The sequence below is a fragment of the Pan paniscus genome, chromosome 18 (genome assembly GCF_029289425.2).
Source record: "Pan paniscus chromosome 18, NHGRI_mPanPan1-v2.0_pri, whole genome shotgun sequence".
Taxonomy (NCBI): domain Eukaryota; kingdom Metazoa; phylum Chordata; class Mammalia; order Primates; family Hominidae; genus Pan; species Pan paniscus.
In genome coordinates, this window is record NC_073267.2 from 68,190,297 (window position 1) to 68,218,173 (window position 27,877).

A 27,877-nucleotide genomic window follows, 5' to 3' on the forward strand; every position below is an offset into this window, starting at 1 on the left:
TTGGGTCTACAGTAATTTTATTGTAACAGAGAAACCAGGCCGCAATAAGTCTACATGGTTAGAGCAGATGGTGGTTCTTTCCAGTGGGTGAAGCCTGAACCCAGCTAGCAGCACACAAAGCCTAGAATATCCTCTTTCCTGGTACCACCCTGCGCCGCTGGACTCACAGTGTGAGATGAGTGGCTGCACACCACATTCAACAAAGGGAGGAGGTTCAACCGGGCAGAGACAACATCCCAACTGGAGAAACTTGCACTATCATTCAAGAGGATGCCGAGATAAAGTACAGTTTCCTACTCTCCACTATTCTTTGCTGAAAAGGGTGAGGGTACAGCATCAGCAGAAAATTATGTTCTTCATTCTTAAATAAATCTCGATAGGATGGAGTTGATGGTCAATCAAGCAGTAGAATGGGATGAAAATCTGCAATAGTTAAAAAATCTTTGTGTGTAAGGAAAAGAACGGCAATGACAAGGGAGAAAAGAGAGCCTTCTCTTTTTCTTAAATAAGACAGGAAACTGCATTATTTCCCTTGCTGGAGTGGCAGCAGCCTCATTGGTTTTCATAAAACATCATTTCTGCAGTGCGGCCTGTTGATAAGGTTGTTCCAAGATGGGAGGACAGACACGAGGCCGACTAATCATGACAGAAGTAGGCCTTCTCTCAAAGCCTCTAACGTGTGCTGTTTCTCACGAGGAACCTGACACTTCAGTTAAAGCTTCTGAAATATTGCAATGGCATAATTGACAGGTTTTTTGGTGCGATGACTTTCTTGCACATGTAAACTCTTTGAGAAAAGTTGGAGAAAAAAGGACAGGGGAGAGTTTGGTTTAATGTTCCAGACGCCAGCCATGGATGCCTCTGCCCTGTGTCACTACACGTTCTTTTCTGAGAAACATTCAAATGCTGAGTGTTACACACTGTGGCTGAAAGAAATGATCCACTCACCACCATCCACCCTCTCTCATTGTCTGTGTGAAGCTCTCAATAGCAGAGGCTGAAGACAGAAAGGTTGTCTCTGTTTCCTCGCACCAGGGACATTACTTGGTGACCTGGTGAATGGCATGGGCAAGGTAGCCCACGTTGCTGGAGGTGACCCCTGCCACAGAGATGCGGCCATCTTTTGTCATGTAGATGGAGAACTCCTTGATCAGCCGCTCCACCTGCAGAGAGGAAAGAACTTGGGTACCTCTTCCCGGTACAGGGGATTCTCCCTGGCCTGACATGGCACAGTAGCCAACTTACCAACGCTCTATTTCCTCGCTTAAAACCTGTTCCCAGAATTTGCTGTTAGCTTGGAATAAAATAAGAATAAAAAGCTACTTTAAGGCTGGGGGCAGTGGCTCACACTTGTAATCCCAGCTATTCAGGAGGCTAAGGCAGGAGAATAGCTGGAACCTGGAACCTGGGAGGCAGAGACTGCAGTGAGCCGAGATTGCGCCAATGCACTCCAGCCTGGGCGACACAGTGAGACTCCATCTCAAAAAAAGAAAAAAAAAAAAGCTACTTTAAAGTAGGATGATGAATTCTGAGGCATAAACAGATGGGGAAAAAGACACCTTTAGATTCAGCAGAGCCAGGATTCAATTATGAAACAGCTATTTCTCCTGTTGCTCTCTTGGGAGAAGCAACAGTGATTATGAACATGATCAAAACAAGCTCTGCTCTTTAGAAGTTTGTGAGTTCATGGGGGATACAGAGAGGTAAACAACTAAAAAAAAAAAAAAAAAGCAAAATAAATGCTAAAAAGTATTACAATACTTTTACCTAAAAGGGCTCCAAAATAACTGTTTTAACTGTTTTTAGGGTAATTTTGAACAGGTGGGTGATCTATGAAGAATCCTTCTGGGGCTGGGCTCAGTGGCTCACACCTGTAATCCCAGTAGTTTGGGAGACCAAGGCAGGCGGATCGCTTGAGTCCAGGAGTTCAAGACAAGCCCGGGCAACATGGCGAAACTATGTCTCTACAAAAAATACAAAAATTAGCCAGGTGTGGTGGCACTCACTTCTAGTCCCAGCTGCTCGGGAGGCTGAGGCAGGAGGATCACTTAAGCCCTGGGAGGTGGAGGTTGCAGTGAGCTGAGATTGCACCACTGCACTCCAGCCTGGGTTTCAGAGCGAGACTGTCTCAAAACAAAAACAAAAACAAAAACAAAACAAAACAAAAAACCCGAAAACATTAAATAAAAAAGAAAAAAGAATAAAAAGGAATCCTTTGGGTTTGCAAAGACTGATCAGCTGGTCTGCTGCAGAGAAATCAGAATCACTCACCTGCTCAGGCTTTAGCCCTGTGAAACAGAACATGCCAATTTGGTCGGTGATGTGTTGCCAGTTGTGGGTGGAACCCTCCTTCTTGAGGTTGGAGACCAGTTGAGTCCGCATGCCAATGATACGGTCGGCCATGCCTTTCACTTCTTGCAGCCTGTAAAGAAACCCCGAGATGCAGCTCATTCTGCCTAAGCACTGACCGATATGCTGGAGTTCACTGCATTTTTACCTCCCTTGAGCAGTCCCCTAGTGTGCCTCAATTCTCAGGTCACGAATGAGTGACACGCTGTCACTGGCCAGGGAAGAAAGCTATTTTATAGCATTCTGTTTTATATTGGAACACTATTTCCATCAGGCAACTGAAGCAGTTAACACACTTGAGTAGAGACAGTCCTTGACTTACAATTTTTCAACTTCATGATGGCACAAATGCAATATACATTCAATAGAAACCATACTTTAAGTACCCATACAGCCATTTTGTTTCTTTTAGTACAGTATTGAATAAATTACATGAGACATTCAGCACTTTGTTATAAAATGGCTTTGTGTTAGATGATTTTGCTTAACTGTAGTTTAATACCTGTTCTGAGCATGTTTAAAGTATGCTAGGGTAAGCTATGATGTTTGGTAGGTTAAGTGTATTAAATGAATTTTCTTTTAATGTAGAGATGGGGTTTTGCCATGTTGCGCGGTTTGGTTACAAACTCCAAGGTTCAAGCAATCCTCCTGCCTAGGCCTCCCAGAGTGCTGGGATTACAGGTGTGAGCCACCACGCCTGGCCCATTTTCTTTTTCTTTTTCTTTTTTTCAGATACAGTCCATCACCCAGTCTCAGTCTATCACCCAGGCTGGATAGTACAATGGTATGATCATGGCTCACTGCAGCCTCAATCTTCCAGGCTCAAGTGATCCTCCTGCCTCAGCCTCCCAAGTAGCTGGGACCACAAGTGCATTCCACCATGCCTTGCTAATTTTCTTTTCTTTTCTTTTTTTTTTTGTAGAGACAGGTTCTCCCTATTTTGCCCAGGCTGGTCTGGAACTCTTGGGCTCAAGTGATTCTCCCACCTTGGCCTCCCAAAGTGCTAGGATTACAGACATAAGCCTGGCCTTAAATGCATTTCTGACTTATGACAGGCTTATTGGGATGTAACCCCATCATAATTGCATCTGTATTAAGAAAAGTGGGCGGGGCACGGTGGCTCACGCCTGTAATCCCAGCACTTTGGGAGGCCCAGGCGGGCGGATCACGAGGTCAGGAGATCGAGACCATCCTGGCTAACATGGTGAAACCCCGTCTCTAATAAAAATACAAAAAAATTAGCCGGGCGTGGCAGCGGGTGCCTGTAGTCTCAGCTGCTGGGGAGGCTGAGGCAGAAGAATGGTGTGAACCCAGAAGGCGGAGCTTGCAGTGAGCGGAGATGGCGCCACTGCACTCCAGCCTGGGTGAGAGAGCAAGACTCTGTCTCAAAAAAAAAAGAAAAGTGAATGAATCACTCTAAAACCTACTAAGATTAAGGTAAAAGCTGTGGGTTAAACAAAAAAAATGACCTTATTTTTGACATGGATGAAATATACATTCCCATCTTCACAATTGAGACAATGTACTATGAATCTACAATGAGCCAAGCTATTTTAGGTGGTGAGGACTGAGACATAGTCCTTGCCTTCAAAAGCTTGCAAGGGGTGCTGGTAACCAAACCTGTAAACCAAGTATGGAATATGGCCACAAAATGTAAAACACATAGGACACTGCTATGCTAAAAGCCCCAAGGAGAGTAAATTCTGTCTGAGGGACTGGAGAAGGTAGTCCTCTGACTGTGCACGGGGATCACCTGATTCTGAATACAACCTTCCCCTTCCTCAGAATCTACCCTTTCCACTCCATTCCCATGGCTCTGGGACATTCTTGGCTCTCACCAATGACATTCCCATTTACAGTTTATCTCCCTGTTCTTAGGTGTTCACTTTCCTAAACCATCTCTCTATAATGATGTTATGCACAGTTAGAAGAGAGATCACAAACTGCCAATTAAAGACCAAATATGGGACCTAGTAATGTTTTACTTCACCCAGTGAAACATTTTTAAATTGGGCACTTGTGCCTAAAAGCTTAAACCTGTAGTTTCTCTTGAAAAATGAGAAACTGATAGCACTGTATTAGCAAAATAATTACTGGCTGGAGCTGAGGAGCCCCTGGCCCCTCCAGTTATGGCATCTGATTTTAAATTTCCTACAGTTTCCATCGTCCAGCTTCATTCACTTTGAGGCCTGGATCCCAAAGATATTGAGTGCATGAACAGGGCTAGATGTGAAGCCATCTTAGCCAAACCCCTCCATCCTCCTTGTTGCCTGGAGAATCAAGTGTTGACTTCCTACAGTATCAACCAGGGTGCTTCACGATCTGCTCCACCTTCTCAGCTTGGCTGCCTCCCACAGTCCTCCTCACATTCGTGTTTTCATCACGAAAACAACTTGGGGCTTTCTACACAAGTTCTGCATAATGCACGTCCCACGCCTATGCACTCACTCAGATCTCTCCCCAGTTTCCTTGTCCGTTTCATTTCCTTTGCAAAAAAAAAAGCCCTTTCCCCTCTTTAACGCACAGCTCACATGCCGCAGTCCTCATTACATCTTCTCTAACTCCCCACTAGAATCAACAGCTCTCCCTTTAGTCATCATTTATTCCATTCTGTCTTATATTAAATATCATGTGTGGCCAGGCACGGTGGCTCACGTCTATAATCCTAGCACTTTGGGAGGCCGAGGTGGATGGATCCATTGAGGTCAGGAGTTTGAGACCAGCCTGGCCAATGTGGTGAAACCCAGTCTCTACTAAAAATACAGAAATTAGCCAGTCGTGGTGGTGGGTGCCTGTGATCCCAGCTCAGGGGAGCCTGAGGCAGGAGAATTGCTTGAACCCAGGAGGCGGAGGTTGCAGTGAGCCGAGATTGTGCCACTGCACTCTGGCCTGGGCCACAGAGCAAGATTCTCTCAAAACAACAACAAGAACAAGAACAACAACAACAACAACAAAAACAAGAAAGTCATGTGTGTATCTTTCTCATCAGATTATAACCACCCTGAGGGTAGTCATTAACACAGTCTGGCATCTTTGTCTACTACAGACTCTCAAATTGTGTATTGAAATGCATGCATTAAAAAAAATCTTCGTAACCAGAGAATATGAAAATATTTTTAAAAACATTGAAAATATTAAGTAAAACAAGCTTAGTATAATTCTAAGTGACAAAACCAAAACCAGTCCTGCACATACATATATAACAGTATGTCACAACTACAGATAACAATGGGTGGCTGGGCGCGGTGGTTCACACCTGTAATCCCAGTACTTTGGGAGGCCGAGGTGAGCAGATCACCTAAGGTCGGGAGTTCGACACCAGCCTGACCAACATGGAGAAACCCCGTCTCTACTAAAAATACAAAATTAGCTGGGCGTGGTAGCACATGCCTGTAATCCCAGCTACTCGGGAGGCTGAGGCAGAAGAATCGCTTGAACCCAGGAAGCAGAGGTTGCAGTGAGCCAAGATTGTGCCATTGCACTCCAGCCTGGGCAACAAGAGCAAAACTCTGTCTCAAAAACAAAAAAACAAAAAACAAAAAAAAACCCACACACACAAACAAAAAACAAATAAACAAAAAACAAACAAACAATGGGTAAGGGAAAAAAAAAGCTGAGTTAGAATAGCTAGAGTTATGGTTAATTTTTTCCCTTTCACAAACTTTCTGAAATATACTTACATGTTAATATCATGCTGCAAAAAAATATAACTTAAAAAGTACTCAATTTTTTGGTAGGTCTAGCATGAACCTATTATACCATAAAGAACTATCCTGAGCTGGGTGCGGTGGCTCACAGCTGTAATCCCAGCACTTTGGAAGGCTGAGGTGGGAGGATGACTTGAGCCCAGGAGTTTGAGACTGGCCTGGACAACACAGTGAGACCTTGTCTTTATAAAAAATCAAAAGGAAAAAACAAAACAAAACAAAACAAAACAAAACAAAAAACAAAAAAAACTATCCTGAACCAGACTCTTAGTATTTACTTTAATCTTCATGAGACAGAGAGACAGAAAAAATAGTTGTCACATGATGACTAGGGGAGGTACATATCAAGTTTCTTAGAGATAGCAAATTTAGCTTTTCTACCCAAGAGCTGCTCAGAGATGTGACCTCTCAACTAAGCAGCTCATATAACAAATATACGATAAACTCATATAACAAATCACACCTTCCACAGGCATCATGGTTTTATGAACTCATAGAGTAGGGTTGGCATTCTTTCTGTAAATGGCCAAACAGTAATTATTTTAGGCTTTATAGGCCATATGGTCTCTGCCTTCTACAACTGCTCACTCGGCCATGGCAGCAAAGAAGTAGCTATACAAAATTCATAAACAAATGGGTACAGCTGTGTTCCAATAAAACTTTATTTACAAGAATAGGGGGCAAACTGGATTGACTCTCAGAACAGTTTGCCAACCCCTTTCTACAGCAGTGTTTTCTAAATTATGTGTCATGACCCATTGGTAGGTTAATTTTTTTATTTTTTATTTTTTTATTTTCTTTTATTTTAATAGAGACACAGTCTTGCTATGTTGCCCAGGCTGGTCTCGAACTCCTGGGTTCAAGGGATCCACCCGCCTTGGCCTCCCAAAATGCATGCTGGGATTATAGGTGTGAGCCACCTTGCCTGGCTTAGTATGTTAAATTCAACTTAGTAAGATGCAGTTGGCATTTAGAAAATATTGGAGTGGAGGCTGGGCTTGGTGGCTCACGCCTGTAATCCTAGCACTTTGGGAGGCTGAGGCAGGTGGTTCACTTGATGCCAGGAGTTTGAGAACAGCCTGGCCAACATGGCGAAACCCCGTCTCTACTAAAAATACAAAAAAAATTAGCTGGGTCTCGTTGTGCACACCTGTGATCCCAGCTACTCGGGAGGCTGAGGCACGAGAATTGCTAGAGCCTAGGAGGTGGAGGTTGCAGTGATTGTGCCACTGCACTCTAGCCTGGGTGACACAGCAAGACTGTTTAAAAAAACAAAACAAAACAAAACAAAACAAAAAACTCGAGTAAAGCACATGAAGCCTTTAGTATTGAGTCTGGAAGACAGTTTCAGTTATATACACATATAAGTATATAATATGTTCAAGGTCATGATGTAAAATATATATTTTTAAAATTTTATAGATGGGGTTTCAGTATGTTGCCCAGGCTTGTCTCAAATGATCTTTCCACCTCAGCCTCCCAAAGTGTTGGGATTACAGGTGTGAGCCACTGTGCCCAGCCTTAAATATATTTCTTATGTGGATTGTGGTCAAAAAGATTTAGTAACACTAATTCAGAGAACAGATGTTGAGAGTCAGATAGTACAGATAATAAAAAACAGGCTGAGTGCAGTGGCTCACACCTGCAATCCCAGCACTTAGGGAGTCCGTGGTGGGAGGATCATTTGAGCCCAGGAATTTGAGGAGACCAGCCTGGGCAAGACAGCAAGACCCTGTCTCTACAATAAAATACAAACATATGCAAAAATACGGATTCAATGCTAGCAATTATTAGGACACAAACAAAAATATGATGTTTTAAAGGAAGTTTTCCTATGTAAGGTACTTAATTTGAAACTGATTTTAGGGGAAAGCAGGTTCTACCTAACATGGAGATGACGGAATAAAAGGAACTACCATTTAAAAATTATGACGGCCTCTTACAGAGAAATACCAATTAACTTGGTTCAAAGTGCTAACAAATACTCGGGAGGCTGAGGCTGGAGGACTGCTTGAGGCCAGGAGTACAAAGTTACAGTGAGTTAGGATTGCAACACTGCACTCCAGCCTGGGTGACAGAGCAAGACCCTGTCTCAACCAATCTATCTATCTATCTATATATATAGATTGAGACGGAGTTTTGCTCTTGTTGCCCAGGCTGGAGTGCAATGGCACAATCTCGGCTCACTGCAGCCTCCGCCTCCCAGGTTCAAGTAATTCTCCTGCCTCACCCTCCCGAGTAGCTGGGATTACAGGCATGCACCACCACATCCGGCTAATTTTGTATTTTCAGTAGAGACGGGGTTTCTCCATGTTGGTCAGGCTGGTCTCGAACTCCCGACCTCAGGTGATCCACCTGTCTCGGCCTCCCAAAGTGCTGCAATTACAGGCGTGAGCCACTGCGCCCGGCCTTAATTTTTTAAAAAAGGAATGCACATTTTTTGCTTCCTTCCCTGCCTTCCGCATATGGAATCTATGGGGTACTGTATATCACTAGAGGTCAATTAAAAACTAGCTTTGAAGGAGCAGTGGTGGGAACAGGTAGGTGGCTGGGGAGTGGCATAAACCTTTACCATTGTTTTCGCAAATCTGGGGTGTTCAGAATGGCAGCAGCAATCCGGGCCCCATTGAGGGGAGGGTTGGAATACATGGGACGGATCAAGATCTTCAACTGTGACTCTACCCTTTTGGCTTCATCCGCATCTTTGCAGACCATAGTGAAGGCTCCTACACGCTCACCTGAAAGACAAAAATGGATCTCGTCTTCTACTTCTACTATCTAATGTGCTAAAGCAAATCATGAGTGTATTTGCTACGTATTATCTGTTTCCATCCAAAGGACCCCAAAATAACTTTATTATAAATAAAAAGCTTTCAACAACCAGAGTGGTGAACTGAGGCACAAGGAAGTTTTCAGTACTCAGAGTATTCAAAGGTATTTTTTATTGTATCTATCTTCTTGGCTCACGGATTTGTTACTTTTTTGTTTAGAGAAGCAGTAATCAGTTTCCTTTGCTGGAAAAATTTAAGGACACCGAAGAATATATGGCTAAGAAAATCAGTAAAATCTACGATACTGGTCTTTCATCTTAGGGTAGGGAGGGACATGGACATGGATGGACACACACACACACACACACACACACACACACACCCCCACAAGCTCTATGCCCTCGTGGCATTCTCTCCCAGCATGAGAGCATGTGTCATGCTGGATGCTGTAGCTTACCATATAAGCCCATGTTCTTGGCATATGATTGGCAGAGACAAACATTAATGCCCTGTTCGATGAAGTGGCGCACAGCCCAGGCATCCTTATCACCATCACCACTGGCAAAGCCTTGGTAGGCCATGTCAAAGAACGCAAAGAGATTCCTTTTCTGAGAAGGAACAAAAGATCGAAGCTTTAGCAGTCTTTCTGAAGAGGCCCCAGATGTTTATAAAAGTCTGAAAGATGTTTATGTGAGGTGGGCATGGTCCCAATAAGCACAATAAGCCTTTTCTGGGGCTAACGTAATCCTGGAAGACTCATCTTATACCCAGGACTCACGAGACAACATCATTAGAACCATTTTATCTTGAAAGCACTCTCCAAATGCTGTTTCTGTCTCATTCTGTTTGCAGCTTAGATTTGACAGAAGTTAAAGAAAGGGAAACTGGCCAGGCATGGTGGCCCATGTCTATAATCCCAGCACTTTGGGAGGCCAAGTTGGGAGGATCGCTTGAGCCCAGGAGTTTGAGATCAGCATGGGCAACAAAGTGAGATGCTGTCTCTATGAAAAATAGGAAGAATTAGCCAGGCAGGTGTGGCACACATGTCTGTAGTCCCAGCTACTCAGGGGCTGAGGTAGGAGGATTGTTTGAGCCCTGGAGGTAGAGGCTGCTGTGAGCTGTGACTGTGCCACTGTGTTCTGGCTTAAGGCGACAGAGTGAGACTCTGTCTCAAAAGAAAAAAAAAGAGAGAGAAAAGAAAGAGAAATGAAAAGGAGTGAAAAGGGAAAACAGGGACATGAGACAACAGGAATAACATTTTCCTCCCTAGGAATTTTGACTAGTGTCTTCTCTGACAGCTGGCTACACTTTGAGAGTGATCATGGCAATGCTGCCAAGGAGAGGACATGAAAAAGTGTTTAAAAAGATCAATAAGCAACCACTGACCAGGGCGAATATAGGCATCAACAGCAGACATCCTGGGGCCAGTGGACAGGTTTTATCAGAGTTCCCTACATCCAGGATGAGGAAAAAAATTATTTTCTTTTTTTCTTTTTTAGAGACAGAGTTTTGCTCTTGTTGCCCAGGCTGGAGTGCAGTGGCACAATCTCGGCTCACCACAATCTCCACCTCCTGGGTTCAAGTGATTCTCCTGCCTCAGCCTCCCAAGTAACTAGGATTACAGGCATGGGCCACTACGCCCAGCTAATTTTATAGTTTTAGTAGAGATGGGGTTTCACCATGTTGGCCAGGCTGGTCTCGAACTGACCTCAGGTGATCCACCCGCCTCCACCTCCCAAAGTGCTGGGATTACAGGCGTGAGCCACCATGCCCGGCCAAAAAAAATTACTTTCAAATACTCATGCGTCATCAATCCCAGAACTGCTAATCACGCAAATGGGGAGCCCTTTTCTGGCAGCTTATCCACCTGTGTGGACATTTCACGCAGGTTCAAGGTTAAGACTCTCTGTTGAGACATTGCCAAATTAAGCCTCCAAAGCTGGTTACTAAACACAGAACTGTCGCCAGTGAGTTCATCGTCCTCACCTTCACCACTGTTGCTATTTCCTTCCACTGTTCCGGACGCGGGTCCACTCCTGTGGGATTGTGGGCGCAGGCATGCAGAAGAAGAACACTCTGCTCTGGTATTTTCTAAAGAGAAAAACAGTCAAGAGACGACTTTGCAGCTTTAAAGGAAACGGTTTATCTGAAATGCCACAGGATCGTCATCATTTGATAAGTAACAAAGGTAACCAGAAGCCTGGGAATCAGCTCTTCCCCAGTATTTTAACTCAGATACTGGGACACGGTGGGAGACATCAAATGTCCACAAGCAAGGAGTTTTATTCACCTCTCTCACCCTGAAAGCCACACTTACTGAAATATCCTCCACAGCGCCTGTGAAGTCAAAACCGCAAGTCTTGGGGTCATAATACCGATAACCTTGTAGCTGCATGCCAGCATCCCTGAAGATGGGTGTGTGGTTTCCCCAGGTTGGTTTGGGCAGAAAGACATCTCGGCTGAACTTAAAAAATCTTTGCTAAAAGATGGGACGAAAGGAAACAGAAAAATGAACAAAGGAGAGGCAAAAAAATGTTGATGTGTTTTATTGAGAGAACATTTTTCTCCGCTGAAACCCAGTTTCTCTCTATGGTTGAGAAGCAGTATTGACTCAGCAGTAAGACTGCCTGGGTTGGAATAGTCTCTGACAGTTATACTGGCCATGTAGCCAAGGACCTTTCTGGGTCTTGCTTTCTTCACTTGTAAAGGGGGTTAATTGTACCTCTCTCATAGGGATTAAACAAATTAAAATGCAAAAGCTCCCTAGTAAATAGTAAGTTCCTAGTGAACTGAATTTATCATCATCACTAATGTATCTTTACTGTAATTTCTTCAAAGTCCTTTCATTTTTTCATGAGAATAGGACATCTGCAAACTTCACGGAAAGAAGAAATCTACTTCTGCATCAACAGTCAAATACACACACAACAGGAAGCCCTGTCATCTGGAATTTATAGTTCTTTCCTGAAGAAGCTTCCAGACTCACCAGAAAACTGGCTCCGATCCTTAAGGCTCCAGTTCCAGAAATGGTCTGCACAGTGACAAACTGAAGGAGAGATACCCACGGTCAGAGATGTGCAACACTCTCTATACAGGCCCAGACCCAGGGCCACTGCTTTGTCCAGGACCTTTCATACTTCAGAAGCTCATTCTTTATGGCCTGTCAGTATCATTTCATGTTACACGGGAAACTTTCAGAACACAAAAATTCCTCCTCAATATGAAAAAGGGGTGAATTATATAAAAGATATAAAAAGACACTGAGAGGCTGGGTGCGGTGGCTCATGCCTGTAATCCCAGAACTTTAGGAGGCCAAGGTGGGTGGATCACCTGAGGTCAGCAGTTCGAGACCAGCCTGGCCAACATGGCGAGACCCTGTCTCTACTAAAACAAAAATTAGCCAGGCATGGTGGCGCACGCCTGTAATCCCAGCTACTGGAAAGGCTGAGGCATGAGAATTGCTTGAACCTGAGAAGTGGAGGATGCAGTGAGCCGAGACTGTGCCATTGCATTCTAGCATGGGCAAAAGAGTGAGACTCTGTCTCAAAAAAAATAAATAAATAAAATAAAAAGACACTGAGAACAGTCACTACATTAAAACATTACTTTAGAACTATACAAAGTAGAATGACTCTCTAAACATCAAAGTTCCTTGAAAAGCAAGTCAACAAGTATACAAGGATAACATTACAACATTTTAAAGGTTTTCTGGCCGGGCGCAGTGGCTTATGCCTGTAATCCCAGCACTTTGGGAGGCCGAGGTGGACGTATCACCTGAGGTCAGGAGTTCGAGATCAGCCTGACCAACATGGAAAAACCCTGTCTCAACTAAAAATACAAAATTAGCCAGGTGTGGTGGCGCATGCTTGTAATCCCAGCTACTCAGGAAGGCTGAGGCGGGAGAATTGCTTGAACCCGGGAGGCGGAGGTTGCGTTGAGCTGAGATCGTGCTATTGCACTCCAGCCTGGCCAACAAGAGTGAAATTCCATCTCTAAATAAATAAATAAATAAAGGTTTTCTAAGAGGTCCCCTTCTATGTGTTTTCATAATCTGAAAATATTCATGTTTTGGGTAATAGGAAGATGCCTGAGGTGAATCTCCTTATTCAAATTGGTCAACTTTAAGGGACAAACAAGAAATTACCGTAGGTTTAAGAGATTTTTGTTTGTTGTTTTTAAAGGCGTTATAGAAGTACAAGGCTCTACAAAGCACAAACGTATTTTTCTGGACTGGGGTGGTAGTAGATTAAAGAGGGAAAAACCCAACTAAAAAATTATTTTAAATAGTTTGTCCTGCAAGCTTTGGCATGATGGAAATAAAAACCTCACTGTAGGTCCGATGATACTATGATTCACAAAGGCACAACAATTTTTTTTTTTTTTTGAGATAGGTTCGTGCTCTGTCACCCAGGCTAGAATGCAATGGCATAAACTTGGCTCACTGCAACCTCCACCTTCTGGGTTCCAGGATTCCTCCCATGTCAGCCTCCCCAGTAGCTGAGACTACAGGCGTGCGCCACCACACCTGGCTAATTTTTGTATTTTTAGTAGAGATGGCGGGGGGGGGGGTCTCACCATATTGGTCAGGCTGGTCTCGAACTCCTGACCTCAGGTGATCCACCCGCCTCGGTCCCGGAAAGTGCTGGGATTACAGGAGTGAGCCACTGCGCCCGGCTGAGGCACAACAACTTATAAAAGACAAGCTGATGTTATTTTAAGGTAGGTCAGTTTCATACTTAGGTTGTTATTTAGATGGAGCAGAGACTAGGCAAAAAAACACATGAATTAAAAAGTACAGAAATTTCCAGGAGGGGCTAACAGGCAGTTGACTGTATGGACAGAACTAAACAAAATTCTATTTGACGTAGGATAATTACTACATAACCCTGGGGTTAAGGTTGTGTGCTTTACTCTGAGTTAACGAATTCATGTGTGGACTTAGACCAGTCTTGTAAATAAAGTGTATTTATTCTGGCTTTTCAGAGGGGGAAGGGGAGAAAAAATGTTGACTTAGTTTTGCTAGTTTGCATGTTTCTTCACTCCCCAGGCTTACCCAGAAAAACATACAAATGCACTCACTAAAAAACATGTTTTTTTCAAAAGAAAGTGAACCACAATGTGCACGAGTTCACATGTGGGGAGCGTGGTCTTCTTTCTGTGTCCATGTGGGCTGTGAAGGGACAGCAGAGGGCTGCCAGACTGGTCCAGTCCCCACAGTCCACCCATGGCTTGTTTCCTGCTTGCTGCTTCTGTGCAAGTTGGAAGCTTAGGACATGAGGGTGTGGGCTAACTGCAGGCTTAAAACTTGGCATAGTTAACATTTCTAAAGCATATTCGATGTAAAATGAACATAAGCAGGTAGAGACTAACAGCAAAAGTAACATCAAATCTATCAGTCAAATGACTACCGCATTTTCAGGATTACTACTAGTACATTTTTGGAATTGGTGTCATGTAAATTATTTTATTTAATGATGGCAATTTACTATCAAATAAGAATTATTAGAAATAGTGTGGCCTCCTCAAAACAATCATTACACACAAAATGAGTTATCTTTTCATATTTCTTAAATTTTTTTTTTTTTTGAGATGGAGTTCTGCTGTTGTTGCCCAGGCTGGAGTTCAATGGCATGATCTTGGCTCACCACAACCTCTGCCTTCCAGGTTCAAGTGATTCTCCTGCCTAAGCCTCCTGAGTAGCTGGGATTACAGGCATGCGTCACCATGCCCAGCTAATTTTGTATTTTTAGTAGAGATGGGGTTTCTCCATGTTAATCAGGCTGGTCTCGAACTCCCGACCTCAGATGAACCGCCCGCCTTGGCCTCCCAAAGTGGTGGGATTACAGGCGTGAGCCATCGTGCCTGGCCTAAAATTGTTTAAATAATTACAAATTTGTTAAAACAGACCTGGGATGATGCCAGAGCCTGCTCAGCTTACCCGGCCACTCTTCAAGACTTCGCTGTTCTCACCCAGGGCTAGTTCTGCAGATGCCTTGCAAAATTCAGCCAGTCCCCCAATGGGCAGGTATTCCTTGTCCAAATTTTTTGCGGCAATCTGGGCCTCTGCCTAGACAAGAGAAAATACATCCATTGAATTTCTTCTCCTTACTTGGAATTACTATGATTAATGTTTAAAGTTTTATTAGTTAAGTTTTGGAGGTAAAGTCTTTTTTTTTTGAGATGGAGTTTTGCTCTGTCACCCAGGCTGGAGTGCAGTAGTGCGATCTCGGCTCACTGCAACCTCCACCTCCCGGGTTCAAGTGATTGTCCTGCTTCAGCCTCCCGAGTAGCTGGGATTACAGGCGTGCACCACCACACCCAGCTAATTTTGTATTTTTAGTAGATAAGGGGTTTCACTATGTTGGCCAGGCTGGTCTCAAACTCCTGACCTCAGGTGATCCACCTGCCTCAGCCTCCTAAAGTGCTGGGATTACAGGCATGAGCCACTGCACCCGGCCAAACCTTTTTTTAAAATTTGAAGTTACTCTCTGAGAAGAAGAGTAGGTAGAATGCTTGATAGTTTATATTGCAGAACAGAAATACTTTCTTTTTCAAATTGTATTTTATTGTTTAAGTTAGGTTTTATGTGAATGGGTATAGTCTCTCTTGGTTACAATTTAACATAAAATGAGATTCTTGGAATGCACAAGACCAAGGTTTAAGAGCAACACCTAAAATAGATATAAGATGATTAAATCAAACTAAATACAAAAGAGAAAGCATGTCAAGCTATATGCCAGTCTAAGAACTTCGAAGTGTTAACAGTAATAGCCACACATCTTCGTGCTTTGGCATTGGAAGCCTGGCTGTCCCTTACAAGTTGTGTTACCCTAGGCAAGTTATTTAGCCTTCCTGAGCCTCAGTTTCCTCCTCTGTTAAATGGAGGAACTATTTCTACCTCTCACAGTGTTGAGGTGAAGTGTGAATGAGGGAATGTACAATAGTGCTTGGTAGTGATGCAGGTTGCAGTAGCAAATACTTGCTGAATAACTTAAAAAATTATTCTAAGGGGATTTGTTATATTATTTAGTTAACAAATAAAGATGCTACTAATAAAAATATAACAAAAGAAAGAGGTGAAAATTGCATAGCTCAGCAGGAAGAAAGGACAGAGCATGCCTGTGTACAAAGGTTTGATTAAAGTAATCACAGTTAGAGAAATGGAAAATAAAAATAGTAATCCACGAAGAGCTATTCCTCTCACCAAGAGACAGCGCTTAAAGTCTTGGTCCTCTTATGCAACTTCAGGATTAAACTAGGCATAGCTAAGCATTTCTAAAGCATATTTAATGTCTGTTTTACAGATGATCACAGAACCATAGAAAGTTCAATCTTGGGAAAAAACAGGTGGTTCCAACCTCTCACCTTTACAGTCAAGGAGACTACAGCCCAGAAAACCCAGGTGATTCATGCCATTAGTGCCAGAACTAAAGCCCAGGGCTCCTGATTCCCGGTCCAGCACTATTCCTGCCACTCTCCAGGGCTCTCTTCAGTTTATTCATCCCATTCAAAAGGAGATGAACAGCAAGCTCACCTTGCGGACGCTAGGCAGCACGTAAGGCTTTCCGTTATCATCCCGGTAGGCACCAACTCCCAGATTCATCTTTTTGCTATTGGTGTCCCTCTTAAAGGCTTCAGTGACTCCCAGAATGGGATCTGGAGGTCCCATTTCCACATGGGTCCACCAGGAGCTGAAATGAGAAATACATTAGCTCAATCCCATTAGCTAGATCCAAGATCCATTTTACTTATTTATTTATGAGATAGACTCTTGCTCTGTTGCCCAGGCTGGAGTGCAGTGGTGCTATCTTGGCTCACTGCAGCGTTTGCCTCCTGGGCTCAAGTGATTCTCCCACTCCAGCCTCCCAAGTAGCTGGGATTACAGGCATGCATTACCACGTCAGCTAATTTTTGTATTTTTAGTGGAGATGGGGTTTCACCATGTTGGCCAGGCTGGTTTTAAACTCCAGACCTCAAGTGATCCACCGCACCTGGCCATATTACTCTTATATATTTAAAATTATGAAAAATACAAATTTGTGTTAAACAAAATTGAATTGCTATTCTGACAAACTTTTTTTTTTTTTTTGAGACAGAGTCTCGCTCTGTCACCCAGGCTGAAGTACAGTGGTGCAATCTTGGCTTACTGCAGTCTCTGCCTCCAGGGTTCAAACAATTCTGCCTCAGCCTCCGTGAGCCAAAACAGTATTGATTTACAGAAAATTGAGCAGATAGTACAGTCCCATATACCCTTACCCCCAGGTTTCCCCTATTAACATTTTACATTGGTATGGCACACTTGTTACAATTAATGAATCCATACTGATACATTATTATTATTATTTTTGAGACAGTTTCCCTCTTTGTCACTCAGGCTGGAGTGCAATGACGTGATCTCAGCTCACTGCAACCTCTGCCTCCCATGTTCAAGCGATTGTCCCACCTCAGCCTCTGGAGTAGCTGGGATTACAGATGACCGCCACCATACCCAGCTAATTTTTGTATTTTTGGTAGAGACGGGATTTCGTCATGTTGGCCAGGCTGGTCTCAAACTCCTGACCTCAGGTGATCTGCTCGCCTTGGCCTCCCAAAGTGCTGGGATTACAGGCGTGAGCCACCATGCCTGGTCCATACATTATTAGGTCCACACATTATTTAGATTTCCTTAGCTTTTACCTATTTCTGTTCCACGATTCCACCTAGGACACCACATTATGCTTAGTTGCATGTCTCCATAAGCTCCTCTTCGCTGTGACAATTTTGGGAATGCTAGTCAGGTATCTTGTAGGATGCCCCTCTACTGGAATTTGTCTGATGTTTTTCTTATTAGACTGGGGATAAGCTTTTGGGAGAACAGTAATTGTATTTTGTAATATGCCAGTTTGACAATTTCTTTCTTTCTTTTTTTTTTTTTTGGAGCTGGGGGATGGAATCTCACTCTGCCACCCAGGCTGGAGTGTAGTGGCATGATCTTGGCTCAGTGCAAACTCCGCCTCCTGGGTTCAAGTGATTCTCCTGCCTCAGCCTCCCAAGTAGCTGGGATTACAAGTGTCCGCCACTACACCCAGCTAATTTTTGTGTTTTTAGTAGAGATGGGGTTTTACCACGTTGGCCAGGCTGGTCTCGAACTCCTGACCTCATGTGATTTGCCCGCCTCAGCTTCCCAAAGTGCTGGGATTACAGGCGTGAGCCACTGCGCCTGGCCTTGAAGACAATTTCTAAGATCTTTAGGGTAACTTACACTTTTGGTCTAATATTACAATGAATTGATTAACAGATTATTATTCATTGTATACCTAAATAATTTCTAAGATAGACTACAGACACATTGATTACCAAGCATAATTTAAAATTTATATACCTTTGTTTATTTTTACATGCTCGAGAGGCTATAGCTTTGAGTCATTAAAATAAAAAGGTCTTTCTTTGTTGCCACTTTAAGGAGGTATAAAAGGGATATATGTGGCTGTAGAAGTTGTACTGCGTGTGTTCACGAGTTTTGCCAGTCTGTTTAGAATGCTTGTGTAGGACTGACATCACCACCCTCTCTTCTTAATTTTCTCTGGGAAATAGAAGCTACTTTGGTTAAAAGATAAGCAATGAGTGTTGAGACCACACTAGGATCAACAGTGACAAATAAATACAACTGTGTGTTTTTAAGGAAAAAGAGTAGTATTGGTCTAAAGCAGCAGTTCTCAAACTTTGTCATCTTTAGATCCTGTTGTACTCTTAAAACTTACTGAAAACCCCAAAGAGCTTTTATTTATGTGGGGTATAACTATTAATACTTACCGTATTAGAAAAACTGAGCAGCTTGTTATACTTATTGATTCATTTGACAATAGCAATGATGGAAACACATTGCATGCTAACATAACTAACACAGAACATGTTCCCAGGGAGAACTACCATCCTAAAAGACCAGTTTGTTTTAAATATGAAAGAGCATATGAGGACAAAACTTAGTGAATTTTGTTTATTTTTTATTTTTTTGAGACGGAGTCTTGTTCTTGTCGCCCAGGCTGGAATGCAATGGTGCGATCTCGGCTCACTGCAACATCCGCCTCCCGGGTTCAAGCGATTCTCCTGCCTCAGCCTCCCAAGTAGCTGGGATTACAAGCTCCTGCCACCATGCCCGGCTAATTTTTGTATTTTTAGTAGAGACGGGGTTTCGCCATGTTGGCCAGGCTGGTCTTGAACTCCTGACCTCATGATCCATCCACCTCGGCCCCCCAAAGTGTTGAGATTACAGGCGTGAGCCGCCCCCGGCCTGCTTTATTTATTTATTTATTTATTTTTGAGACGGAGTCTTGCTCTGTCACCCAGGCTGGAGTGCAGTGGCACGATCGTGGCTCACTGCAACCTGTCTCTGGGTTCAAGCAATTCTTCTGCCTTAGCCTCCCAAATAGCTGGGATTACAGATGTGTGCCACCCCGCCTGGCTAATTTTTGTATTTTTAGTAGAGACAAGGTTTCACCCTGTTGGGCAGGTCTCTAACTCCTGACCTCAAGTGATCCACCCACCTTGGCCTCCCAAAATGCTAGGATTACAGGCGTGAGCCACTGCACCCGGCTGTGAATTTTGTTTTGATTTATAGTAAGTGAATCTGAAAAGAAGCTGAGTTAACTTTTTTTTTCTTTTTTAAAGAGATGGGTCTCGGCCGGGTGCAGTGGCTCACGCCTGCAATCCCAGCACTTTGAGAAGCCGAAGTAGGTGGATCACCTGAGGTCAGGAGTTTGAGACCAGTCTGACCAACACGGTGAAACTCTGTCTCTACTAAAAATACAAAAATTATCTAGGCAAGGTGGCGTGCGCCTGTAATCCTAGCTACTTGGGAGGCTGAGGCATGAGAATCGCTTGAACCCAGGAGGCGGAGGTTGCAGTGAGCCGAGAATGCACCACTGCACTCCTGCCTGGGCAATAGAGCAAGACTCCGTCTCAATAAACAAACAAACAAAGAGATGGGTCTCACTCCATCCCCCAGGCTGAAGTGCAGCCTTGACCTCCTAGACTCAAGCCATCTTCCCACCTCAGCCTTTCAAGTAGCTGGGACTACAGGCGCACACAAGTTAACATTTTAACAAAGTTTGCCCAATCTTGATGGCCTAGTTTCCTTGGTTTAGTGATTAATGACTTCCCCTACAATATAAAAGTTTTTTTTTTTTTTTTAAAAAGAAAAAACTGTGCAATCAGTTTAGAGTGTAGAGATTCTCTGCCTTGTCAGAACACTTTTCTAGGCTTTATGATCTTCTAAAGCAATCATTAAGAACATTATGCTAAGGGCTGGGAATGTAAAGAAGAGTACAACACAATCCCTTACCACCTGACTAGTCCACTGTGGTGATCAGCAGAGATCTGCACGTAATGCAGGCTGGGCACTGCAGGGAGATGATGGATAGTGATACACACCTACCCAGGGCATTATTATGGGATATGACTTATGGGAGCCCTGAGCAGAGGACCTAATAGCTTGGAGAAGGGAAGGAAAGTACTGCACAAGGTTAGGAAGGCTTCCCAGAGGACGTGACTTAGCAGCTGAGTGCTAAGGCTCAAAGGAGGAGTAAAAGGGCTTTCCAAGAAGAGAATTAAGAATAAAGGCTCACGGTGAGAAGGAGCTGGGGGTTGTTGCAGGAGAATCACTCAAGTTCTCCTAGTAATCACTCATCCACTGTGAATCAGCCACATGTTTCAGTATGGTACCATGGAAGTTCTCTGTGTTCACCATGCTGATAAACTCGTGAATTACCTCATTAACATTTCTTTCCCAAAAAAGGTTCTCTTAATGTACTTGTGGCTAGTCAGCACTCATACACCTCACTCCTCCATGGGGCACACTTGATGGCAGTACAGAGTTTAATTCATGCTCCCTTGACAAGTTAAAGACTGCTGCAGTCTCAATCGTTGTAATTAATTACTGTGTACAGTCAATTCTCTGTTATTAAAGGGCAGATTATTTCCAGTTTTTTGGATTTCCCAGGCTCTTATTTCTTGTAATGTTTCTTTTAATAGTTTGCCTTGGGTAATTTCAGTACTGGGCAAACTGTACGGATTCAAATAATAGCTCAGCCACCTGCCAGCTGTGTGAGCCCTGGCAAGTAAATCAAGCATCAACTTTCCTTATCTGTAAAATGGGGCCATAAAACTACCTATCTCACAGGGCTGGTCTAATGATGAAAAAACCACTCAAAACCTAGATTGGCAGAGTGCTTGATGTTCGCTAATAGTCATCGTTACTAAATTATTATCACTCCACTTTTATTTGTAACCATCCTACATCCCAGTACAGAGCCTGGTGAGGCCAGTATGTAGAGAATTCAAGGAGCATATACAGCCGTAAGACCTTGTGACCAAATGCAGGTCCTTTTCTGCTTTTCTTTCTCTTTAAATACAAAGCGAATCAAGCATGGCTGTGGGGGGAGACAATGTTAATCAGTTTAACAATAACCCACAACCCTCCAACCAACTAACCTTTTCTGCTTTTCTTTTTTTTGAGACAGAGTCTCACTGGGTTGCCCAGGCTGAACTGTAGTGGCACGATCTCAGCTCACTGCAAGCTCCAATTCACGGGTTCAAGCGATTCTCCTGCCTCAGCCTCCCAAGTAGCTGGGATTATAGGCACCTGCCACCACACCCGGCTAATTTTTTTATTTTTATTTTTAGTAGAGATGGGGTTTTGCCATGTTGGCCAGGCTGGTCTTGAACCCCTGACCTCAAGTGATCCGCCCGCCTCAGCCTCCCAAAGTGCTGGGATTACAGGCGTGAGCTACCGCACCCGGCCCTTTTCTGCTTTTCAATTACTACTGCATAGTTTTTTCTAGAGAATCAGGAGACACTGCCATTATCACCCTTCCCCCTCACTAGTGTTGGTGCCAGTTCTTTTAATAGCTTGCCTCTCATTTTGTGTTGTCGTGGCTCTAGGTTGCTTGGCTGTTCCTAGTACCTAGGCAATAGTAAGAAGCACAGATACCTTAAACCAGCTTCTGAACTGGGCCTGAAGAAAGCTTTCATTATTACTTATCCACAATTCAGACCCTGAAAACATGCAGCCACCTGTCTATCTACATCACTGTCATTAACTGCCGAGTGAAAGGAATACCCTGAATGTCAAGGACATACTAGATTATAAAAGAGAACACTTCTGGAAAAGTTTTCATTTTTCAAAAGATGGTCTGGCTGGGCATAGTGGCGCTTGCCTGTACTCCCAGCTACTCAGGAGGCTGAGGTGGGAGGGTCACTTGAGCCTAGTGTTTGAGACAAGCCTGGGCTACATAGAGACCCTGTCTCAGGAAGAAAAAAAAAAAAGAAAAAGAAAAAGAAAAAGAAAACAATGGTCTGTATCCTCCAAGACCCTCAATCATAACAAAGCCACTGCCCACTGCTCCCTACCACAAGGAGAGAAAGCATCATTCTTGTTAAATGGTGTGAAAAGCACTTATTTTTCAAGTTCTTTAAAATGTTAAGCATAGAAACTCAGAAACCATAGACTTGTGTCTTCTGGTATACCTTTTAAGAATTCTTTTTTTTTTATTTTTGTTTTTGCTTTGGAAAATGACATGTTTTTATCGCTATGTTTGCACAGTAAGAATGTCCCCGCAGGCCCACCACCCTCCCTCAGCCCCAGCCCTCCAGCCTCTGTCTTTTAAGAATTCTAAACACAATTTCAAAATACTGAATTTTTAAACAATCTAAATATAGGAGCAGGGATAATCAATTTTTTTTTAAAAAAATGTAATAAATTATGTACATTTTACAATTACAATGCTAGTTTTGAGATTGAAAATGAAGTACAGATTAAAGAACACAGGTATGAAAACCATGTATCTATTGCTTGAGACAAGTTTATAATCCAGATCACAAGGAAAGTTATTCTTAGCCAGAGAGAGAGGAAGGGGTTGCCTAGCTAGGGAACACTGACAATTTATGGAGACATTTCTGTTTGTTGAAACTCTGGGGGAAAGCAGGTGCTACTAGCATCTGAAAGGCAGAGGCCTGGGAGGTTTTTTTAACTTTTATTTCAGGTTCACGGGTACATGTGCATGTCCTGGGGGTTTGGTGTACAGATAATTTCATCATCTGGGTAATAAGCATAGTACCTGACAGTTATTTTTTCTGATTCCCTCCCTCTTCCCATTCTCTACCCTCAGGTAGGCTCCAGTGTCTGTTGTTCCCCTCCTAGAGGGATACAATTTTTTTTTTTCGAGACAGGGTCTCACTCTGTCACCCAGGCTAGAATGCAGTGGCGTGACCACGGCTCACTGCAGCCTCTACCTCCCGGGCTCAAGTGATCCTCCCCGAGTAGCTGGGACTACGGGTGCGTGCCACCGTGCCTGGCTAGTTTTTTGTAGAGATGGGGTTGTGCCATATTGCCCAGGTTGGTCTCCAACTCTTGAGCTCAAGTGATCCTCCTACCTTAGCATCCCAAAGTGCTGAGATTACAGGTGTGAGCCACGGCACCTGGCCTAGAGGGAATACTCAATTTGATTAGCCCCACATTAGTAACCATCTTTCAACTCCTCCATGCCTTTCATTATTCCATTTCTTAAAATGGTAAAGACTACACACATATTGTAAAAACTCTGATGTTTTTAAAGGAATCGAGTAGATGAAAATAGGAGTGTTCTAGGGGCAAAACTCATGCTGATAACCTGTGACCTAGAAAGTGATTTCTATCAGTACATTTTGGATACAGGCACAAAGCCTCAAACATTGAGCAATATTGACTGGTCATCCAAGAGAGGTTAGGTACAAAGTATTCAGGTAAGCCTTTCCAATCGAAACGCACTGTAATTTCCCTGGAGCTTAAGCCTACTTAAAGTTTTACAGTTTTTAAACTGCTTTTCCTCACATTCTTCTTACTTTAAAATCAGAAGGGAAGTTAATTAGCTTGCCCACAATCACAGAGCTAAAAATGGCAGAGACAATAGCACAGCTGTGATCTTTTTTTTTTGAGACACAGTCTTGCTTTGTTGCTCAGGCTGGAGTGCAGCGGCGTGATCAGCGGGCTCACTGCAACTCTTCACCTCTCAAGCGATCAGGCTCGAGCGACCCTCCCACCTCAGCCTCCCAAGTAGCTGGGACTCCAGGTGCACATCACCATGCCCGGCTAATTTTTGTATTTTATGTAGAGACGGGGTCTTGCCATGTTGCCCAGCTGGTCTAGAACTCCCGAGCTCAAGCAATCCACCTGCCTCAGCCTCCCAAAGTGCTAGAATTACAGGTGTGAGCTACTGTGCCTGGTCTGTGATCTTTTAACCAATGGTTATGGTACCACAGTTGCACACTGCATTTTTAAAGTCTCACGAGACCTGCTCAGTTATTTCACCAAAAAGTAAATAATCAGAATTAAATAATTAAAAGCAAATCATTATAAATCAAAATACATTAGCATCTTTTTTTTCTTCATTGAACTGCAACTATGTCTGATCTCATGTCACTATACATTTACAGTACAAGTCAACAAGAGAAAGTTTTATTCGCAGTGTTTAGCTAAATGATACACTTGAACTTACAAAGAGTTCCACATATTTACAAAGAGTTCCAAGTATGCCATTGGATAAATCCTCAGTTCTTCAGAATAACAACAGACAAGGTTTTATTGTATTAGAATGAGCCATTTAAATAGAAATGTCGATGAATTCAGTTTAAGTATTTTCCACTTTTACCATTTGGAGCTAGGTAAAGATCACTTCCACAGTGTAAGGAGGGAAGTCTGATCTTGCCTGAAGAGTTAACCTTCATGCCAAATATGGCATCTGATTCTGTCACCTAATCAGGTATCATTATTTAAATCTGAAGAGTAATTCCTCAACATTAGGTGCTCAACTATTTCAAGAATTTATTTTCTGGTCAGGTGGGGTTGCTTAGCCTATAATCCCAGCGCTTTGCGGGGCTGATGTGGGAGGAGTCTGAGACCAACACAGGGAGACTCTGTCTCTACAAAAAATAAAAAATTAGCTGGGTGTGGTGGTGTATGCCTGTAGTCCCAGCTACTTGGGAGGCTGAAGCAGGAGGACCACTTGAGCCTGGGAGGTCAGGCTGCAGTGAGCCATGATTGTGCCACTGCACTCCAGCCTGGGCAACACAGTGAGACCCTGTATTTAAAGTAAAAAAAAAAAGGGAATTTTTTTTGGTACATATTTTGCAGCACTGTGGTTCCCCTGTGTAAGATTAGTCGAGAGAAGGAACAATAAAATCTGTAACTGGTTATGATCAATTAGTTGTAAACACCATTACACTTGGACCAGCCTATGTTCAGATTTTGATCTAAGATACAACATTAAAATGTCATACTGTATTTGTTTCCGTTGCATTACGTGAAAAATCAGGGCTTAAAATAAAAATATCCAATATAAGAGACATGCCAGCAACTGTTAATAGTGCTGAGATGTAACAGTGAATATAAAGTAGGTAAAGTCTCCGCTCTCATGGAACTTACATTCTAGTAAGAAAAATACAGAAAAGAAAAATGAGTCAGACTCTCAAACTGAAAGAATGACTAACCCTGACCCCAAGGGATTTTCACCAAGCACTAGAGCGTCAGGTGATCTAGCCAAATCCATAAAACAAGGTATTATTTTAAGATTACTGCAATAGGGAAACATACTTTCTCTTGCCGGAAATTTAAAGCACTCCTTTGGTTTTCCAAATTTGTTGCATAAATAACTCCTCCTGGCTCTGGCCCACTAGGTAGGCAGACTTAAAGAGCACACGTTGACAGTGGGCCAGGAAGGAGCCGAGTCAGGAAGAGAAGAAAGTGCGAAGCCTGGGCAAAACTGTACTGCCAAGGCTGTGGGGCCTTGGAAAGGACAGATAGTTCTGCTGGCTGAAAGACACAGAGCATACATTCAAACGAAAGGCCAAGCTACGCTTTGCTCCTTGCAGTTAATACCTGCTTGGGGGTGGTTTTAAAACTCAGTTCCTTATTAAGGTAGTGCTTAAGGAGAGTGCTCCAAATCGGCTTCTTGAGTTGAATTAATCTTCTGGCTCCGGTCTCCATTGGGAATGAATTACTAGAGCTCGTTTCAAGCTCTGAAATTTCCCTCCATACTATTATACACGCCACAGTACGAAATTACGTTGTCATTTTTTGAGCAATGACCATTTGTCATTGTCCTTCCCTCGCCTTGTTCACAGTTGTATCGTTGGCATCTGGTCCAGAGCCTGGCTCTGAGAAACTGCAGTTACGAAATATTTACTGAATGAAAGAGCACAGGGAGATGGAGAGGAAGATTGATAGCCTCCCTGCAACCAGACCTCCTTAGGGGCAATAAGGAAAAAACAAAACAAAACAAAAAAAGAGACACACTACACCTCGACCCTTTCCCAAGCAAAGGCCAAACGGGCCCCGGGGTCACAGGGACCTCGGGGGGTCGCAAGGTCAGGAGAATGCCGCACGCCAAGGTCGTAGGTGCGGGGAGGAAAGCGAGGCCCGAATGCCGGCGCCCCGGAAACCTCCCTCTCGCGCTCTTCCCGCCCAGGGCACACACGCGGCAGCCAGCCGCCGCCGGCCCACCGACTCGGGCGGGCCGGGGGCCAGGACAGGTGCGCCCGCCGCCCCCTGGGCACCCTATCAAGGGCACGGTCGTTACCCGGCGCCGCTGCCTCAGTACTATCCGCACCCCTCCCACTGAATGGGAGTCCGGGAACCGCCGAGGGCCACACTTCCTTTCCCTAGGGATTGCGTTGCCCGCCTTCCTGCAGGGCCCAGTGCGGGGACCAGAGGGATGTGGGATCCTGAGGATCACTGTGGGGCACGGACGCTCAATCCTCAGTCCCCAGTAAGGGAAAGCCGAGGGGGTGGCAGAAAAGTGTGTGTGTGTGTGTGTGTGTGTGTGTGTGTGTGTGTGTGTGTGTGTGAGTGACAGTGTGTATTTGGGGGCCGGGAGGGGTGAATGTCCTGGGGTGCTCGCAGCTCGGCGGGGCAGGGCCATCGCCCTGGTTCCATCTCCGTTTCCCTTGGCTTACCTGGCTCTGGCAGAGGCCGCGGCGGCGAGGCCCGGGTGGAAGGCGGCGGCGATCCCGGGGAGGACGCGGCCGGAGTGCAGCAGGGCCATGGTGGACCGTAGGAGGGCAGTGGGCAGCGGCAGGACGGAGCAGAGGGCGAGCGGACACACAGACAGGGAACCGGCTCCTGCTGAAGGTAAGGACAGGGACTTCCCCGGGCCAGAGCGGCCGCGTGCTGGGCCCGAGCCACGTCACAGCGATCCCTGGCGGCCGGCGGGCGGAGCGGCGTGGGCTCAGCGGAGGTCGTGGAAGAGGATGACTGCATAGTTTACCTACGCCCAGCCCTTGCTGCGCTTCATTCATTTAATCCAGCCGGGACAGGCCTGGCCGGCCGAAGAGGTGGCTGCTGTTATGGCAGTTTGAAAGATGAGAAAATGTAGGCTGACATAGTTGACGTATTTTGTCTGATGCCTTACAGCCATTAGGACCCAAGGTGGCCTTACTTTCAACCCTAATAGTTTCCGTAAGCACAAGTCATGTCACGTAGTTCCTGAATGTTTCCTTATCCCCCACCCTTTTTTTTTTGTTTGTTTGTTTGTTTGAGATGGAGTTTCACTCTGTCACCCAGGCTGGAGTGCAGTGGCGTGATTTCGGCTCACTACAACCTCTGCCTCCCGGGTTCGAGCGATTCTCCTGCCTCAGCTCCCCGAGTAGCTGGGTTACAGGTGCCACCACCACGCCCGGCTAATTTTTGTATTTTTAGTAGAGACGGGGGTTTCACCATGTTGACCAGTCTGGTCTCAAACTCCTGATCTCAAGTGATCTGCCCGCCTCAGCCTCCCAAGACTGCTAGGATTACAGGCATGAGCCACCGCGCCTGGCTTCCTTATCCCTTTTATGGAGAGGGTCGCATGTGTATTTTGTGGGGCAGTTGTGAGGATTAATAAGATTAGCAGATTATGTCTTAAAACAGGGCCTGATTTAGTAAGCACAAAATAACCCATGGTCATTAATGACAAACTCGTGAATGTCAAATCCTGATAACTGTTTGTGGAAGGAAATGAATCGGTTTTGAAGGAGATGAATCGGTTTTAAAGGAAAAAGCAA

At 44.2% G+C, this 27,877-nt stretch overlaps 1 protein-coding gene across 2 annotated transcripts; it reads right to left on the reverse strand.

Annotated features, from left to right (window-relative positions):
* GOT2 (glutamic-oxaloacetic transaminase 2) lies at positions 1–27,047 on the reverse strand. 2 transcript variants are annotated; one of them, XM_003823698.5, is made up of 10 exons: positions 26,792–27,047; positions 16,362–16,518; positions 14,766–14,894; positions 11,814–11,873; positions 11,145–11,306; positions 10,814–10,918; positions 9,285–9,435; positions 8,629–8,794; positions 2,272–2,422; positions 1–1,163 (listed from the first exon to the last, which is right to left on the reverse strand). In XM_003823698.5, exons 1-10 carry the CDS (start codon positions 26,878–26,880, stop codon positions 1,041–1,043), a joined length of 1,293 nt encoding a protein of 430 aa, XP_003823746.2. In that variant the 5' UTR covers positions 26,881–27,047; the 3' UTR covers positions 1–1,040. The 2 variants fall into 2 exon arrangements, with proteins under 2 accessions (XP_003823746.2, XP_063453692.1); XM_063597622.1 differs by having other exon boundaries at positions 1–2,422; positions 26,792–27,020.
* Positions 27,048–27,877: the final 830 nt, after the last annotated feature.